The sequence below is a fragment of the Thamnophis elegans genome, chromosome 7 (assembly GCF_009769535.1).
Source record: "Thamnophis elegans isolate rThaEle1 chromosome 7, rThaEle1.pri, whole genome shotgun sequence".
Taxonomy (NCBI): Eukaryota; Metazoa; Chordata; class Lepidosauria; order Squamata; family Colubridae; genus Thamnophis; species Thamnophis elegans.
In genome coordinates, this window is record NC_045547.1 from 3,624,307 (window position 1) to 3,642,665 (window position 18,359).

Below are 18,359 nucleotides of genomic sequence, written 5' to 3' on the forward strand. Positions count from 1 at the left end.
ACCCTCACCAGACTCAAACCCAAACCCATCCCATAGACCAAATGCAACCACCGTCCAGAAGCCAAACCATGGCGGCATCACCAACTGCTGCACCCCCCTCCGACCCCCACACAAAGCACACTGACACATGCCATGAACACGTGGCCAGACCGCAAACCCAGAGCCAAACCAAAGCCCGGGATGTTACACCACAGCCAGCTGCTCAGGACATTACATCACAGAACTCAGGAGGTTACAACGCAAAGGCTCAAGATGTAACAACACAGCCAACAGCTTACAGCAACAAAGCCAGCACTCCACACACACACCCATCAATAATTATAGAAAGACGGCAGCTCAGATCACGCTTTGCTCGCACAAGCACGAAGCCCGAGGCACCAGCCTGAAGATGGCGAGTGGGACCTCGTCGAAACGTCGCCAAGATACTCTCAATCTCAACACGGGAAAAGACCCGAATACGCCAAGACCTCGGCCTCCCACAGGAGAAAATTTAGTAGCTTGCCTGGCATTGTTATAGATGTGCCATTTCTGCTAATGGGCTCGCAGTCTGCTGGAGCGCATATTATTCAAGAGCTAACAATAAAAAGTTCCCACTTGCCAATTAAATCTCCGGAGCTTTTTCAAAGCAACAGGGAAAACGACAAGGTGCTTTGCTGTAATAAAAGAACGGCAAACATTCGTAACTTCGTACCGCTGGGGTTTGCGTTATGCAATATCGCCTGTGCACCCCCTCCACCCGCATGCCAAGAGGCAGGGGAGGAAACACTTGTAAACACCGTTGGCTCTGATCAGGCATCCTTTCATCAAAGCATGCTTAAAATACCATTGTTTGCCTAACCATGTGCCGAAAATTGAGCACGTTCCCTCGTATTAAACAGCCTTGCCTTTCAATTACATGCAGATGAGATGCTTGAGTGAATTGCTACAAGGCCTGCGGAAATCGGGTATCTCCTTTGATGAAATATTTTCATTTTCTTGAGCACCTCCAAATATTAGCCAGGCAGTGAATTCTCTAATGGCGAAATGAAGCAGGCGTATCTTACAAGAGGGATAAACAGACCTAACCCTTAGATCAGGGGTTGGCAATAGCTGCATGTGGCTCTGGAGCCGCAGGCGGCTCTTTTATCCCCCTGCTGCGTCTCCCTGTCGCCAGCCGGCTCCACAATTGATAGGGCTTTCGGTTAGGACAGGTGGAGGGAAAAGGACGCTGCGCTAGCAATAGCAATAATAATAGCAATAACAGTAGACTTATATACCGCTTCATAGGGCTTTCAGCCCTCTCTAAGCGGTTTACAGAGTCAGCATATTGCCCCCAACAACAATCCGGGTCCTCATTTTACCCACCTCGGAAGGATGGAAGGCTGAGTCAACCCTGAGCTGGTGAGATTTGAACCGCTGAACTGCTGATCTAGCAGTCAGCCTGCAGTGCTGCATTTAACCACTGCGCCACCTTGGCTAGGAGCTCTATGGTGGGAGAACCGGACTTCTGGTCGGCAGAGGAAAAAGGACGCCGTGCTAGGAGGAGACTCTATGGTGGGGGAACCGAACTTCTGGTCGGCAGAGGAAAAAGGACGCCGTGCTAGGAGGAGACTCTATGGTGGGGGAACCGGACTTCTGGTCGGCAGAGGAAAAAGGACGCTGTGCTAGGAGGAGACTCTATGGTGGGGGAACTGGACTTCCAGTCGGCAGAGGAAAAAGGACGCCACACTAGGAAGAGATTCTAGGTGGGGGGAACCAGACTTCTGGTCGGCTCCAGAATTGAATGGGGGGGGGGGCGCTTCCAGTTAGGACCTTTGAGTGTTTAAGATGGCCAAGCCCTGGGTTAGATTTAGGGGAACAGTCAGGCTTTAGTTGGGCCTAAAATATGTTTATTTTAACCTATTCTTCAAAGCACCTGAAGGCAGGATAAGAAGCAATGGATGGAAACTAACCAAGGAGAGAAACAACTTGGAATTAAGGAGAAATTTCCCAGCAATGAGAACAATTAGCCAGTGGAACAACTTGCCTCCAGAAGTTGTGAATGGTATAGGGGTCCCTGCCTGGGTGAAATTCAGCAGGTTCTGACAAGTTCTGGAGAACCTGAAATTTTGAGTAGTTTGGAGAACCAGCAAGTACCATCTCTGGCTGGCCCCAGCGTGGGGTGGGAATGGGGATTTTGCAATATCCTTCCCCTGCCATGCCCATCAAGTCACATCCACAGAACCAGTAGTAAAAAAAATTTGAATTTCATCACTGGTTTCCTGCCTAAGCGGGGTTAGACTAGAAGACATCCAAGGTCCCTTCCAACTCTGTTATTTTATTTTATTCTATTCTAGTTTCTATTCTGTTCTAGTTTCTATTCTATTTTCTATTCTATTTTCTATTCTATTCTCTATTCTAGTTTCTATTCTAGTTTCTATTCTATTCTAGTTTCTTTTATATTCTATTTTCTATTCTATTCTCTATTCTAGTTTCTATTCTATTCTATTCTATGCTATTCTAGTTTCTTTTCTATTCTATTTTCTATTCTAGTTTCTATTCTATTTTCTATTCTATTCTCTATTCTAGTTTCTATTCTATTCTATTCTAGTTTCTTTTATATTCTAGTTTCTATTCTATTCTAGTTTCTATTCTATTCTAGTTTTTTATATATTCTATTTTCTATTCTAGTTTCTATTCTAGTTTCTTTTATATTCTATATTCTATTCTATTTTCCATTCCAGTCTATTTTTTATTCTATTCTATTTTCCATTCCATTCTATTTTCTATTCTATTCTATTCTAAAACTTTAAACACGTTTTGTCCTTCGGAGGGTAAAGCTGGCTTATAAAAATAACAGAATAACAGAGATGGAAGGGACCTTGGAGGTCTTCAAATCCAGCCCCCTGCTCAGGCAGGGAACTCTATATCACTTAAGGCAAATGGCTGTGCGGTTTCGTGTAGTAGAAAAAGTCCAGTGTTGGAGCAGCGACAAATTCTGGAGGCAACTTCTGTTCCACTGGTTAATTCTTCTCCCTCTCGGGAAATTTCTCCTTAGTTCTAAGTTGCTTCTCTCTCCTTGATCAGTTTCCATCCATTGTTTCTCGCCCTGCCTTCAGGGGCTGTGGAAAACGTTATTTGGAGTTGGAAGGGACCTTGGAGGTCTTCTAGCCCAACCCCCCTGCTCAAGCAGGAGGCCCGATACCATTTCAGAGAAATTTTTTGTCCAATCTCTTCTTTAAAAAACCTCCAGTGATGGAGCATCCACAACTTCTAGAATTAAGCCATTATTAGTTCAGGAAATTCCTTAGTTCTAGGCAGTGGTGGGTTTCAAAAAATTTTCGAACCTACTCTGTGGGTGTGGCCTCCTTTGTGGGAGTGGCTTGCCAGCCATGTGACCTGGTGGGAGTGGCTTGCCGGTTATGTGTTCTCTCTCTCTCTCTCTCTCTCTCTCTCTCTCTCTCTCCTTCCTTTTGTCTCTGTCCCTTTTTTCTTTCATCTCTCTCTCACTTTTTATTTCTTTTTTTCTTTTTTCTTTCTTTATTTCTTTCTTCCTTCCTTCCTTTCTCTCTCTCTCTCTCTCTCCTTCCTTTTGTCTCTGTCCCTTTTTTCTTTCATCTCTCTCTCACTTTTTTTATTCTTTTTCTTTTTTCTTTCTTATTTCTTTTCTTTCTCCTTCTCGCTCTCTTCTCTCTCTCTCTCTTTTCTCTCTCTTTTTCTTTCTCTTTTCTCTCTCTCTCTCTTTCCTTCCTTTTGTCTCTCTGTCCCTTTTTTCTTTCATCTCTCTCTCACTTTTTCTTTCTTTTTTTCTTTTTTCTTTCTTTATTTCTTTCTGCCTTCCTTTCTCTCTCTCTCTCTCTTTCTCTCTCTCTCTTTCTCTCTCTCTCTCTCTTTCTCTCTCTCTCTCTTTCTCTCTCTCTCTTTCTCTCTCTCTCTCTCTTTCTCTCTCTTTCTCTCTCTCTCTCTCTTTCTCTCTCTCTCTCTTTCTCTCTCTCTCTCTCCTTCCTTTTGTCTCTCTGTCCCTTTTTTCTTTCATCTCTCTCTCACTTTTTCTTTCTTTTTTCTTTTTTCTTTCTTTCTTTCTTCCTTTTTCTCTCTCTCTTTCTCTCTCTCTCTCTCTTTCTCTCTCTCTCTCTCTCTTTCCTTCCTTTTGTCTCTCTGTCCCTTTTTTCTTTCATCTCTCTCTCTTTTTCTTTCTTTTTTTCTTTTTTCTTTCTTTCTTTCTTTCTTTCTTTCTTTCTTTCTTTCTTCCTTTCTCTCTCTCTCTCTCTCTCTCTCTCTCTGTCAGTGGTGGGTTTCAAAATTTTTGGGAACCTCTTCTGTAGGTGTGGCCTGCTTTCCGGGTCCACTGGTGGAACCTCTTCTAACCGGCTCGGTAGATTTGACGAACCGGTTCTACCGGAACTGGTGCGAACTGGTAGGAACCCACCTCTGGTTCTAGGTTACTTCTCTCCTTGATGAGTTTCCATCTGTGGCTTCTTGCCCTGCCCTCTGGTGCTTTGGGAAATAAGTTGATTCCAATTCTCCATTAAAATAATGGGAAAAGGCACCGAGGTTTTCCTGCCTTCCTTATTTTGATTTACATGTCGGATGGGATGGAGAGCGTCCATCCTGTAATCTTGGCATTGGGGGCCATTTAATCCTGAATTATTGAAGGGAAGGGCCTTTTAGACAATGCTGTAATCGCTTTGAAACCCATTAATGCTTGGCTCAGCTCTGCTTCTCTTCTCGTCCTGCGAAGAAATAACAGCTCCTGGGTTCGGAAGTAGATTTAGATCTGATCTTCCAGGAGATTCCTCGATCTCAGGGCTTAACTAAGAGCTCTTTTACTTTGGACACTCTTCCATATGTGCACTGTCAGCCCGGAGAAAGTCACTTACGGATAATTGCATTGTATCGTATCGTATTTATTTATTCATCAGATTTATGGTCTACATAGACTCAGTGGTGGTGGAAGAAAAAAACACACCTTCCAAGTGAAAATGGGGGAGGTACAATTCATTCTTAATGTACGACCATAATTGGGCCCAAAATTTCTGTTGTTAAGCGAGACGGCTTTTAAATGAGTCCTGCCCCACCTTATGATCTTTCTTGCCGCAATTGTTAAGTGAATTTTATTTGTTTATTTAGCTTACAGCATCTACAAAGGTCATGCCATCACAAATTTACTTTAAATAAAGTGTCAGTATATATGGGTGTGTATGTATGGGTGTGTGTATATGTCTGTCTGTCTCTATCTATTATCCATCTGTCCGTCTATTTATATCCATCCATCCTCCCTCCTTCTCCCCCCCTCTCTGTATATATATGTGTGTGTGTGTGTGTGTGTGTGTGTGTGTGTGTGTGTGTTTATGCATGTATGTATGTATGTATATGCATATATGTATCCATCCATCCTTATCTATCTATCTATCTATCTATCTATCTATCTATCTATCTATCTATCTATCTATCTATCTATCATCCATCTATCAGTCTGTCTGTTTATCTATATCTGTCTATCTATCCATATCTCTCTCTCTCCATATGTATATGTATCCATCCATATCTATCTATCTATCTATCTATCTATCTATCTATCTATCTATCTATCTATCTATCTATCTATCATCTATCTATTATCCATCAATCAGTCTGTCTGTTTATATCTGTCTATCTATCCATATCTCTCTCTCTCCATATGTATATGTATCCATCCATCCATCCATCCATCCATCCATCCATCTCTATCTATCTATCTATCTATCTATCTATCTATCTATCTATCTATCATCTATCTATCTATCTATCTATCTATCTACCTAAAACATACGTGGACATAGGAGATAATAAATTAAGATATAACCATGATATAATCACCATAGGTAGATGATAGATACGTAGGTAGGTAGGTAGAGAAGTAAGATATTTTTAAGGTTATTTGCCCCATCCTATCCACAAGCCAGGGCTAAAATTTGGGAGATTTCAAAACTAGCTTTCAACTCAGCGTGTGTTTTCAGTGCAGTTTAGCGACAAAAAGAGGATGAGAATCCCTTACAATTTCCTCTCTATTTAGAACTTAACCTCCAGTTCCTATCCTGTTCTAGGAAACTTGAAAGATATATATATATATTTTTCTACTGCACTGATACAGGATAAGGTATCGCTGTCATTTTCCCGAGCAGGTATTTTTCAACCTGAAACTACTATACGCCGTAATTTATTGCCTTATTAAGGGAGAGATTCAATTAAGCAGCTGAGGAGAAAAAAGCCATGGTTTTTTTTCCCTGCCAATATATTAGAAGACTGGACGTTAATGTAATTTTTAACAGCCAGCCCTATTAAAGTAAACAGGATATTTCTATCCAACATTTATATAGTTCTTGCTTTTTTTTCTTTTTAAAGGTGAGCAAGGGTGGTTTGGTGTGTGTGTGGGGCAAAATATAATCCATTGAGAAAGTATGCCTAGATGCACACATAAGTAGAATTCCAAGTAAAAAAAACCTTGTCATTTAACTAAGCTGAATCTAAATGAGAGGGAGGATTGGTGATTAAGAAATGTGAAGTATAAATAAATAAACAAACAAACCATGATAAAAGGATGTTCAATATGTGTAGCAGCTTATTGTTGAAATGGTGGAAGGATGGATGGATGGATGAAAGGAAGGAAAGGAAAGAGGGAGGAAGACAGAGAGGGAAAGAGAAGGGAAGAAAGGGAGAGAGGGGAAGGAAAGGAAAGAATAGAGAGGGAGAGAGAGAAAGGAAAGGAATGGAAGTGAAAAGAAAGGAGAAAGGAACGAAGGCAGGAGAGGGAGAGAAAGAGAGAGAAAGTAAAGGAGGGAAGGAGAGAAAGGGGAAGGGATGGAGGGAAAGATGAAGAAAGAAAGAAAAAAGGGAAGGAAAGATGAGGGATGGGGAGAGAGGGAAAGAGAAAGGAAAGGAGGGAGGGATAGAGGGAAGGAGAGAAAGAGAGGGAGGGAAAGATAAGAAAGGAAGAATAAAGGGAGGGAAAGGAAGAGAGGGAAAGAGAGAGGAAAGGAATGGAAGTGAAGTGAAATGAAAGGGGAAATGAAAGAAGAGGGAGGGATAGAGGGAAGGAGAGAAATAGGGACAGAGGGAGGGAAAGATGAATAAAGAAAAGAGGGAAGGAAAGAAGAGGGATGGGGAGAGAGGGAAAGAGAAAGGAAAGGAAGTGAAAGGAAAGGAGGGAGAGAAAGAGGAAGGAAGATGGAGGGATAGAGGGAAGGAGAGAAAGGGGAGGGAGGGAAAGATGAAGAAAGGAATAAGAAAGAGGGAGGGAAAGGAAAGAAGAGAGGGAAAGAGAGGAAAGGAATGGAAGTGAAGTGAAAGGAAAGGGGAAAGGAAAGAAGAGGGAGGGAGGGAAGGAAAGAAAGAGGAAAGGAATGGAGGGAGGGAAAGATGAAGGAAGAAAGAAAAGAAAGAAAGAGGAAGGGAGGAAAAGGAAAGAATTGGGAGGGAGGGGAGAGAGAGAAAGGAAAGAGAGAAGAGAAAGGAGTGAGAGAGATGGCAAGAGAGAGAGAGGAAAGAAGGGAAATGGGAGGAGAATGAAAAAGGAAATCAAAGAAGGAAGGGATGGAGAGAGAAGGTAAGAAGGAAAGAAAGAAAGAGAAAGGAAGGAAGAGAGAGAGAGAGAAAGAGAGAAAAGAACCCAGATGGTATGCAAAGAATAATTGCTTTTGTGTCCAAAGACCTGCCTCCGTGCCTTTAAAATGATAAAAAATTGCAATCGATCTTTACAACTGCTATGTTCATCTCTATTGATCAGGCCGAAAGAGAGATGAATCACTCCCCCTTGGAGCGGACGGACGGGGCAGCCTTCGCATCCGGTTCATCCTCTCTCTCAAACGGGGGGGGGGTGACGGGGACCCGTCCATCTCCCACCCCTCTCCGGTCCGCCTGCCTCTAATCGCATCCCCATCGATTTTTACGAGTCTTGGAGCCGCCTGGGTGCGATTGTCCTAGGATGAGCCCCATGGCTAAATCCAGAAGTCGGTGTGTGTGTTGTGATTGTGTGACAGCAACTTAAACAAGATTTTCATTCTCCTTTTTTTTTTTTGGAGCGGCCAGCAGTGATTTATGAAAAAACAAACTCACCCCACGAAAGTGGAAGTCGGAGGCCAAATAGGGAAGGTCTTGTCCTATTTAATCTCCGTGCAGCCTTTTGATTCCCGCATCAGTTCCACAATCTATTATAATTGGTGCAAAAGACGCGAGGCCTGCCCGAAACACAATTGTGATCTATCCTTCGCCTCCTCGGTGTAACGTTTTTTACAATGATTTTTGCCCGATCCCTGGCGGATATCAGAGCGGCCGCTGAAAGCGTAGGCTCAGGCCGCGATAATTAAAAGTCAGATAATCAAATATTTGTCCTGTTGTTGTTGTTGTTGTTGTTGTTGTTGTTGTTATACAATTGTATCACAGCGGCCAGTTGTTTCGCCGGATTTGGCATTGGTTACTAGTCGGGCCCCACCCAGGGGCCTAGGACGTCGTAACGTATTTTCGTAATATGCGTGCAGATCCAAGCAGTGCGGCTTTTTGCATTTGACTGATGGTGATTTTGTCAATTTTTAACTGTTTTAAATGTAATTCCAGTGCTTTTGGAATAGCACCCAGTGTGCCAATTACCACTGGAATTACCACTGCTGGTTTGTGCCATAGTCGTTGAATTTCGATTTTTAAGTCCTGGTATTTTGCGATTTTTTCATGTTCCTTCTCGGCGACCCTGCTATCACCTGGTATTGCGATGTCTATGATTGTGACCTTATTTTTCTCAACCAGTGTGATGTCTGGTGTATTATGCGCCAGTATTTTGTCGGTTTGTATACGGAAATCCCACAAGATCTTGACCATCTGATTTTCTGTGACTTTTTCAGGCTGATGTTCCCACCAGTTTGTTGCTGTTTTAATATTATAATTTTTGCACAAATTCCAATGGATCATTTGTGCTACTGAATTGTGCCGCAATTTATAATCAGTCTGCGCGATTTTTTTACAGCAGCTGAGTATGTGATCAACAGTTTCGTCAGCTTCTTTGCAAAGTCTGCATTTGGCATCATCAGAGGTTGTTATTATTATTATTATTATTATTATTGTTGTTGTTGTTGTACAATTGTATCACAGCGGCCAGTTGTTTCGCCGGATTTGGCATTGGTTACTAGTCGGGCCCCACCCAGGGGCCTAGGACGTCGTAACGTATTTTCGTAATATGCGTGCAGATCCAAGCAGTGCGGCTTTTTGCATTTGACTGATGGTGATTTTGTCAATTTTTAACTGTTTTAAATGTAATTCCAGTGCTTTTGGAATAGCACCCAGTGTGCCAATTACCACTGGAATTACCACTGCTGGTTTGTGCCATAGTCGTTGAATTTCGATTTTTAAGTCCTGGTATCTTGCGATTTTTTCATGTTCCTTCTCGGCGACCCTGCTATCACCTGGTATTGCGATGTCTATGATTGTGACCTTATTTTTCTCAACCAGTGTGATGTCTGGTGTATTATGCGCCAGTATTTTGTCGGTTTGTATACGGAAATCCCACAAGATCTTGACCATCTGATTTTCGGTGACTTTTTCAGGCTGATGTTCCCACCAGTTTGTTGCTGTTTTAATATTATAATTTTTGCACAAATTCCAATGGATCATTTGTGCTACTGAATTGTGCCGCAATTTATAATCAGTCTGCGCGATTTTTTTACAGCAGCTGAGTATGTGATCAACAGTTTCATCAGCTTCTTTGCAAAGTCTGCAATTGGCATCATCAGAGGATTTTTCGATTTTGGCCTTAATGGCATTTGTGCGGATAGCTTGTTCTTGCGCAGCCAGGATTAGTGACTCTGTTTCTTTCTTTAATGTACCTGTTTTTAACCATAACCAAGTTTGTTCACTGTCCACTTTATCTTTTATTTTTTCCAGAAATTGACCATGCAGTGCTTTGTTCTGCCAACTCTCCATTCTTGATTTTATCACATCTTTTCTGTATTCTTGTTTTGTCTGTTGGGCCTTCAGTAGATTTTTGTTCTTTACTTCGATTAATAGATGTTCTTGGGTGTCTTTTAAATAATCAGCCAGTGCATGTTTTTCTTCTTCAACTGTTTGCTTCACTTGTAATAATCCTCTGCCACCTGATTTTCGGGGCAGATATAGTCTATCAGTATCACCACGTGGATGTAAACTGTAGTGCATTGTCATTAGTTTCCTGGTTTTTCGGTCCAAAAGGTCCAAATCAGCTTGTGTCCAGTTAACTATGCCAGCTGTGTATCTTATAACTGGTATTGCCCAGGTATTTATGGCCTTGATTGTATTTCCACCATTCAATTTAGATTTCAAAATTTTCCTAACTCTGTTGGTGTACTCTCGCCTGACAATAGTTTTTACTTCTCCATGCTTGATGTTATCCAACTGCAGAATGCCTAAGTATTTGTAGGCTTCATTTTCTTTGCATTTAATTAGTTGGCCATTGGGCATTTCAATTCCCTCAGATGCAGTGATTTTGCCCCTTTTTATGGATACAGTGGCGCATTTTTCCATGCCAAACTGCATTGAAATATCGGTGCTGAATACTCGGACTGTATTTGTCAATGATTGGATTTCTATTTCTGACTTGCCATAGAGTTTCAAATCATCCATATATAGTAAATGCGAAATTTTTTCAGCTTTTTTGGCTGTTTGGTAGCCTAATTTCATTTTTTTTAAGATTACTGATAGTGGGATCATTGCGATGATGAAGAGAAGAGGTGAAAGTGAATCACCCTGGAAAATTCCTCGCTTGATATTAACCATTCCGTAGCTCTCATTCCCTACTGCCAACTCAGTTCTCCATTGTTTCATTGCCTTTTCAGTAAAGGATGTAATATTTTTGCTAATGCCAGTTGTTTCTAAGCATTTTATGATCCAACTATGTGGCAGTGAGTCAAATGCCTTTTTGTAATCAATCCAGACCATATTCAAGTTCGTTTAAATATCCTCTTTTTTCTGGCTCTGAGTTGTAGTAACAGGCCATTATGGCACGGTTTTCATCTGCACTATATTTTTGTCGTTTTGTTGGCTGGTCCACTTGTAGCCCACTTGTCGACGGATGTCCAGGGACCCCAACATCCGCCGCGGCCCTTGTTAACCCGCGCGACGACCGATGCGGTATGGAATTCTTATTCGTTTTTTCCACCATATTGTATGGGTTGGCGGGGGTTTTTTTTACGGGACCAGATGCCAACCTGATCCCAACCTTCCTCCTTTCTCATCCGGGCTTGGGACCGGCAACGGCGGAGTTGTTGTTGTTGTTGTTGTTATTATTATTATTATTATTATTATTATTATTATTATTATACAATTGTATCACAGCGGCCAGTTGTTTCACCGGATTTGGCATTGGTTACTAGTCGGGCCCCACCCAGGGGCCTAGGACGTCGTAACGTATTTTCGTAATATGCGTGCAGATCCAAGCAGTGCGGCTTTTTGCATTTGACTGATGGTGATTTTGTCAATTTTTAACTGTTTTAAATGTAATTCCAGTGCTTTTGGAATAGCACCCAGTGTGCCAATTACCACTGGAATTACCACTGCTGGTTTGTGCCATAGTCGTTGAATTTCAATTTTTAAGTCCTGGTATTTTGCGATTTTTTCACGTTCCTTCTCAGCGACCCTGCTATCCCCTGGTATTGCGATGTCTATGATTGTGACCTTATTTTTCTCAACCAGTGTGATGTCTGGTGTATTATGCTCCAGTATTTTGTCCGTTTGTATGCGAAAATCCCACAAGATCTTGACCATCTGATTTTCGGTGACTTTTTCAGGCTGATGTTCCCACCAGTTTGTTGCTGTTTTAATATTATAATTTTATTATTATTATTATTTTGCCCAAATGGCATTTTGTCTCTGAGATCTCACGGAGCATCTCTGAGTGCAGGTTGTCCTCAACGTACGGCCACAATGGAGCCCAGTGTTTTCGGTTATTAAGCGAGATGCATGTGAAGTGAATTCTGCCCCCGTTTTACGACTTTCCTTGCCGCAGTTGGGAAATCAATCACTGCGGTTGTTAAATGAGCCACGCGGTTGTTAAGTGAATCTGGCTTCCCCGTTGACTTTACTTATTGGAAGGTCATGTAAGGGGGATCATGTGACTCCCCCACCCCCCAGGACGCTGCAACCATCATAAATACGAGTCAGTTCCCAAGTTTGATCAGGTGACTGTGAGGATGCTACAACGGTGAAAACCAGTCATAAGTCGCTTTTTCCGGTGCCATTGTAGGCTTGAACGGTCACAAAATGAACCGTTGTAAGTGGAGGACTACAGATGTACACCGTCTGTTGTTAAGGGAGACGTTTGTTGAGCTTGGCCCCGCTTTACGACCTTTCTTGCCGCGGCTCTTAAAGCGAATCATTGCAGTTGATAAGTTAGTAAACCGTTTGTTAAGTGAATCTGGCTTCCCCCATCGATTTCGCTCGCCGAAAAGTCGTGAAAGGGGCATCATGTGACCTTGGGACAAAATAGGTCATAACTATGAAGCAGTTGCCAAAACCTCTGAATTTTGATCGCACGGTCCTAAGAACGCTTCACGGGTTGGAAGTGTGTAAAATGATCATAAGTTATGCACAGGTACAGTATAGGTGGTACCTTGCTCAATAGTAGTAATTGTGAGAGGGATCTTGGAGTCCTAGTGGACAACCACTTAAATAGGAGCCAGCCGTGGGCAGCAGCTGCCAAAAAAGCCAACACAGTTCTAGGCTGCATCAACAGAGGGAGAGAATCAAGATCACGTGAAGGGTTAATCCCACTTTATAAGGCCTTGGAAAGGCCACTCTTGGAATATTTGCATCCAGTTTTGGTCTCCATGATGTAGAAAAGATGTGGAGACTCTAGAAAGAGTTCAGAGAAGAGCAACAAAGAGGATTAGGGGACTGGAGACTAAAACATACGAAGAACGGTTGCAGGAACTGGGTATGTTTAGTCGGTTCCACCACAAAACCGCGGTAGACTAAAGCGCGCTCGACGAAAGCGCGTACGTGACGTCATCACAGCGCGACGAAAACATCGCGCTGTGAGTGGTAAATTTAAAATTAAAGCGAAAACCTTACCCTAACCCCCCCAAACCTAACCCTAAACCTAACCCTTAACCTAACCCTAAACCTAACCCTAACGCTTAACGTAACCCTAAACCTAAACCTAAACCTAAACCTAAACCTAAACCTAACCCTTACCTTTATGTGAATCGGCTTGCTTTAATTTAATTTTAATTTTAATTTAATTAATTTTTAATTTTTTTCGTCGCGCTGCTGATGACGTCAGGTACGTGCTTTAATCGGGCGCGCTTTAGTGGACCGCGGTTTTGACGGGTCACGGTTTAGTCTGCCAAAAAAATCTAATATGATGCTTGGTTGTATAAACAAGATGCATAGAATGAAAATCACACAAAGCATTAGTACCGCTTTAAAAAGCCTTAGTAAGGCCACACCTGGAATACGGCATCCAGTTTTGGTCAACCTGTTAGAAAAAAGATGTTGAGACTTTGGAAAAAATGCAGAGAAGAGCAACTAAGATGATCAAAGGCCTGGAGATTAAAATATATGAAGAACGGCTGCGGGATTTGGGTTTGGCTAATCTAGAGAAAAGAAGGACTAAGGGGGAACATGATAGCAGCATCACAGTATTTGAGGGGCTGCCCCAAAGAAGAGGGGGGTCAACTTATTTTCCAAAGCACCAGAGGGCAGGACAAGAACCAATGGATGGAAACTCATCAAGGAGAGAAGCAAGCTGAAATTAAGGAGAAACTTCCTAACAAGTGAGGACAATTAACCGGTGGAACTGCTTGCCACCAGAAGTTGTAGAATCTCCTGCTTGAGCAGGGGGTTAGACTAGAACAGTGTTTTTCAACCTTTTTTGTGCAAAGGCACACTTTTTTCATGAAAAAAATCACGAGGCACACCACCATTAGAAAATGTTTAAAAAAATTAACTCTGTGCCTATATTGACTATATAGCAGGTGTTTTTCCCACGGCACACCTTACACTATGTCACGGCACACTAGTGTGCCGCAGCACAGTGGTTGAAAAACACTGGACTAGAAGACCTCCAAGGTCCCTTCCAGCTCTATTCTAATGGATTGATTGACTGTTTTCAATGCTGTTGTAATTCGGAGCAGAACTGTTTTAAGTCGAGGATTATTTGTAGAACCAAATAAAAATAAGGTGCCACAAAAGGCGGTTGTTACTCACAATAGCGGCTTGGCCGACTTACACAGAAGTCACTAACCGCTTGCCTCTGCTGCTGCTGCTCTCTGTGTGTTTGCGGTGGCCAAGACTTGCCGTCTTTGTGATGTCACAAAGGTTCCTTTGGGAAACTGAACTGAACTTGGAGAGCAGCTAGTCCTTGAGGGTCACAAGGGCCAGGGCCAGAGGGAGGAGGGCCTGGGGCTGATGATGGAAAAGCCCGGGAGAACAGAAAACACAACAAAAGGAAGAGGGGACCCAATGAAAAAGGTACCAAGAGGAAAGCCAAGCCGAAGGGTGGGGGGGAGAGTGAGCAGCTGAATTGAAAAGAAGGTGGAATGTGTGCGTTTTCTGGTCAAGTCATTGGAACTAATTAAAGAGTCGGTTTTTGGTAGTGGTTAAAGTGCTGGCCAAGAAACTAGGAGTCTGTGAATTCTAGTCCTGCCTTAGGCATGAAAGCTGGCTGGGTGACATTGAGCCAGTCACCAGGAGACGGTGAGTTCTAGTCCCATCTTAGGAGACAATGAATTCTAGTCCCATTTTAGGCATGAAAGCCGGCTTTGGGCCAATCACCAGGAGGCTGTGAGTTCTAGTCCCATCTTAGGAGACATTTAATTCGAGTCCTATCTTAGGCATGAAAGCCGGCTTTGGGCCAATCACCAGGAGGCTGTGAGTTCTAGTCCTGCCTTAGGCATGAAAGCCAGCTGAGTGACTTTGGGCCAATCACCAGGAGGCTATGAGTTCTAGTGCCTTAGGCATGCAAGCTGGCTGGGTGACTTTGGGCCAATCACTAGGAGACGGTGAGTTCTAGTTCCATCTTAGGCATGAAAGCCAGCTGAGTGACTTTGGGCCAATCACCAGGAGGCTATGAGTTCTAGTCCTGCCTTAGGCATGCAAGCTGGCTGGGTGACTTTGGGCCAATCACCAGGAGACGGTGAGTTCTAGTTTCATCTTAGGCATGAAAGCCAGCTGAGTGACTTTGGGCCAATCACCAGGAGGCAGTGAATTCTAGTCCAATTTTAGGCATGAAAGTTGGCTGGGTGACATTGAGCCAATCACCAGGAGACAGTGAATTCTAGTCCTGCCTTAGGCATGAAAGCCGGCTGGGTGACTTTGGGCCGTTCCCTCTCTTTCAGGGGAAAATAGAAAGAATATTAGGAACGTTTGCTACATTGAGTTGTAAAGTAAGTTAAGTTTGGATTAATAAAAATATAATAAATGCAAAAATAATTAGAAAAGCATTCATGAGTAATTTGTGTGGCCGTGCTTGAATGGGCAAGCATTGATACGTACCAATAGCTCTTAAAGTTGAACCTACTGACTCTATAAAGGTCATTACTAGTCCTCATTTGCTGTTTATACTTAATTTATTCCTCCTTTTCCCACAGAGCTCCCAATTCTACAAAGTCACCACCGAACAATACGAGAAAGCTGTCAACGAGGTCAAATCCCGATTCAAGTAAGACCTTTTTTTTGAGAGAGAGAAATCTTTATCCATTTTTATCCATTATAAGAGCTGTGGAGGTGCAGTAGTTAGTGGGCAGTACTGCGGGCTGCTTCTGCTACTTGCAATTTGGCAGTTCGAATCCCACCAGGCTCAAGGTTGACTCAGCCTTCCGTCCTTCTGAGGTGGGTAAAACGAGGACCCAGATTGTTGGGGGCAAAAGGCTGATTCTGTAAATCACTTGTAGTATGTAAGTTGAGGGAGGGAGGCAGGCAGGGAGGGAGGGAGGGAGGGAGGGAGGGAGGGAGGGAGGAAGGAAGGAAGGAAGGAAGGAAGGAAGGGCCGTGTTGGCACAGTGGTGGGACTGCAGTATTGTATGCCAATTCTGCCGGCTGCTGGCAATTCAATCCTGACCGGCTCAAGGTTGACTCAGCCTTCCGTCCTTCCGAGGTGGGTAAAATGAGGACTCAGATTGTTGGGGGCACAAGAGGCTGACTCAGTAAACTGCTTAGAGAGGGCTGCAAAGCACTGTGAAGTCTTAAGTGCTATTGCTAAATGCGAAGGGAGGGAGGGAGGAAGGAAGAGCAGTAGTGGTGCAGTGGTCAGAGTTCAATAATGCAGGCCACTTCTGCTGCCTGCCGGCTGCCTGCAATTTGGCAGTTTGAATCTCACCAGGCTCAAGGTTGACTCAGCCTTCCGTCCTTCCGAGGTGGGTAAAATGAGGAGCCAGATTGTTGAGGGGGCAAGAGGCTCTTTCTGGAAACTGCTTAGAGGGGGCTGGAAAAGCACTGTGAAGCGGTGTGTAAGTCTAAAGTGCTTTTGCTATGTTCCACTGAAAATAAACACTCGCTCTAAAAGCGGGAAGACTAACTCTGCCGAACGCCAGGAGTTCGATCCTGACTGGCTCAAGGTTGACTCAGCCTTCCGTCCTTCCGAGGTGGGTAAAACGAGGACCCAGATTGTTGGGGGCACAAGAGGCTGACTCTGTAAACCGCTTAGAGAGGGCTGTAAAAGCCCTATGAAGCGGCATATAAATCTAGGTGCTATTTCTCTTTTGAAAATCCTGCTGCTGTCCTCCCTGGATTTCAGAGCCGAAAGTTTCCCCCATCCTCATCAAGAGTTTGGGGGGGGGGGGATTTTAAATGAGCCATTGCAATTTGCCCTTAATGGGGCAGGTAAAAAAAATTCTCTTTTATGGTTCCCCAGGGGGCTAAATGAAGAATCCTGTAATTGCAGAAACAATGTCGCTTTGACCCTTCAATCCGGGTCGATCGGCTGAGACTTAATTCTTCCCAGAAACCATTTTCCTCCTTGTAAGGGCATCCTTGGGTCATAAAGGCAGGCCGGTTGCCGGGTGTCCAAAAATTTGATCATGTGACCATGGGGATAATGCAAAGGTCGGAAGTCCCTTTTTCTTCCAGCGGCTTTGCAACTTCGAAAGGTCGGTAAGTCAGGGACCCCGGGAAAAGCAGCGTCCAAGAACCTGTCCGAGGGAACTTTTACGGAAATCCGTTCCCAATTCCCAAGGTTGACTCAGCCTTCCATCCTTCCGAGGTGGGTAAAATGAGGACCCAGATTGTTGTTGGGGGCGATATGCTGACTCTGTAAACCGCTTAGAGAGGGCTGAAAGCCCTATGAAGCGGTATATAAGTCTAACTGCTATTGCTATTGCTAATTCTTAATTCGGCGATTAAATAGCAATAGCAATAGCAGTTAGACTTATATACCGCTTCATAGGGCTTTCAGCCCTCTCTAAGCAGTTTACAGAGAGTCAGCATATTGCCCCCAACAATCTGGGTCCTCATTTTACCCACCTCGGAAGGATGGAAGGCTGAGTCAACCCTGAGCCGGTGAGATTTGAACCGCTGAACTGCTGATCTAGCAGTAGCCTGCAGTGCTGCATTTAACCACTGCGCCACCTTGGCTAAAATTGGAATGAATGCTGTAAAACGGTGTCTTTAAAAGTGCAAGCTAAAACAGTTGACTTAGTGGCCATTCAAAGTTACAACAGCACCCCCCCCAAAAAAATCTCAGTGTTTCACACTTACGACCGTTGAAGCCTCCCCAGGGGCACACGCCTGACAACTGACTCACATTTATGACGGTTGCAGTGCCCTGGGGTCATGGGATTCTCCCTTTTGCGACCTTATGACAAGCCCACTCAAGGGGGAAGCCGGCTTCACTTAACAAGCTAAGGTTACTAACTTAACAACTGCAATGATTCGTTTAACAGCTGTGGCAAGAACGGTCATAAAACGGGCCGAAGTTCACTGAACAATTATCCTGCTTAGTGATAGAGATTTTGACACAGAGGTGGCAGGAAAGGACATAAAACGGGCCAAAATTCACTTTAACAGCTGTCTTGCTTAGGAATGGAAATTATGGGGTCAATTTTCGAGGACTACCTGTATTAAAAAGGTAAAGGTTCCCGTTGCACATATGTGTTAGTCGATCCCGACTCTAGGGGGCGGTGCTCATCTCCGTTTCAAAGCCAAAGAGCCAGCGCTGTCCGAAGACGTCTCCGTGGTCATGTGGCCGGCATGACTCAACGCCGATGGTGCACGGAACACTGTTACCTTCCCACCAAAGGGGGTCCTTGCATTTTTACATGGTTTCGAACTACTAGATTGGCAGAAGCTGGGACAAGTCATGGGAGCTCACTCCGTTATGCGGCGCTAGGGATTCGAACCGCCGAACTGCCAACCTTTCTGATCTACAAGCTCAGCCACGGAGCCACCTGTATTATGATACAGTTAAT

The 18,359-nt window shown here is 43.7% G+C and overlaps 1 protein-coding gene across 1 annotated transcript in view; it reads left to right on the forward strand.

Annotated features, from left to right (window-relative positions):
• CHCHD3 (coiled-coil-helix-coiled-coil-helix domain containing 3) overlaps positions 1–15,645 on the forward strand; it is a 167,496-nt gene extending 151,851 nt beyond the window's left edge. The window contains exon 6 of the mRNA XM_032220540.1: positions 15,546–15,645. Within this exon, the coding sequence (XP_032076431.1) occupies positions 15,546–15,620 (75 nt within the window). The 3' untranslated portion in view covers positions 15,621–15,645. The remainder of the gene's footprint in view (positions 1–15,545) is intronic.
• Positions 15,646–18,359: the final 2,714 nt, after the last annotated feature.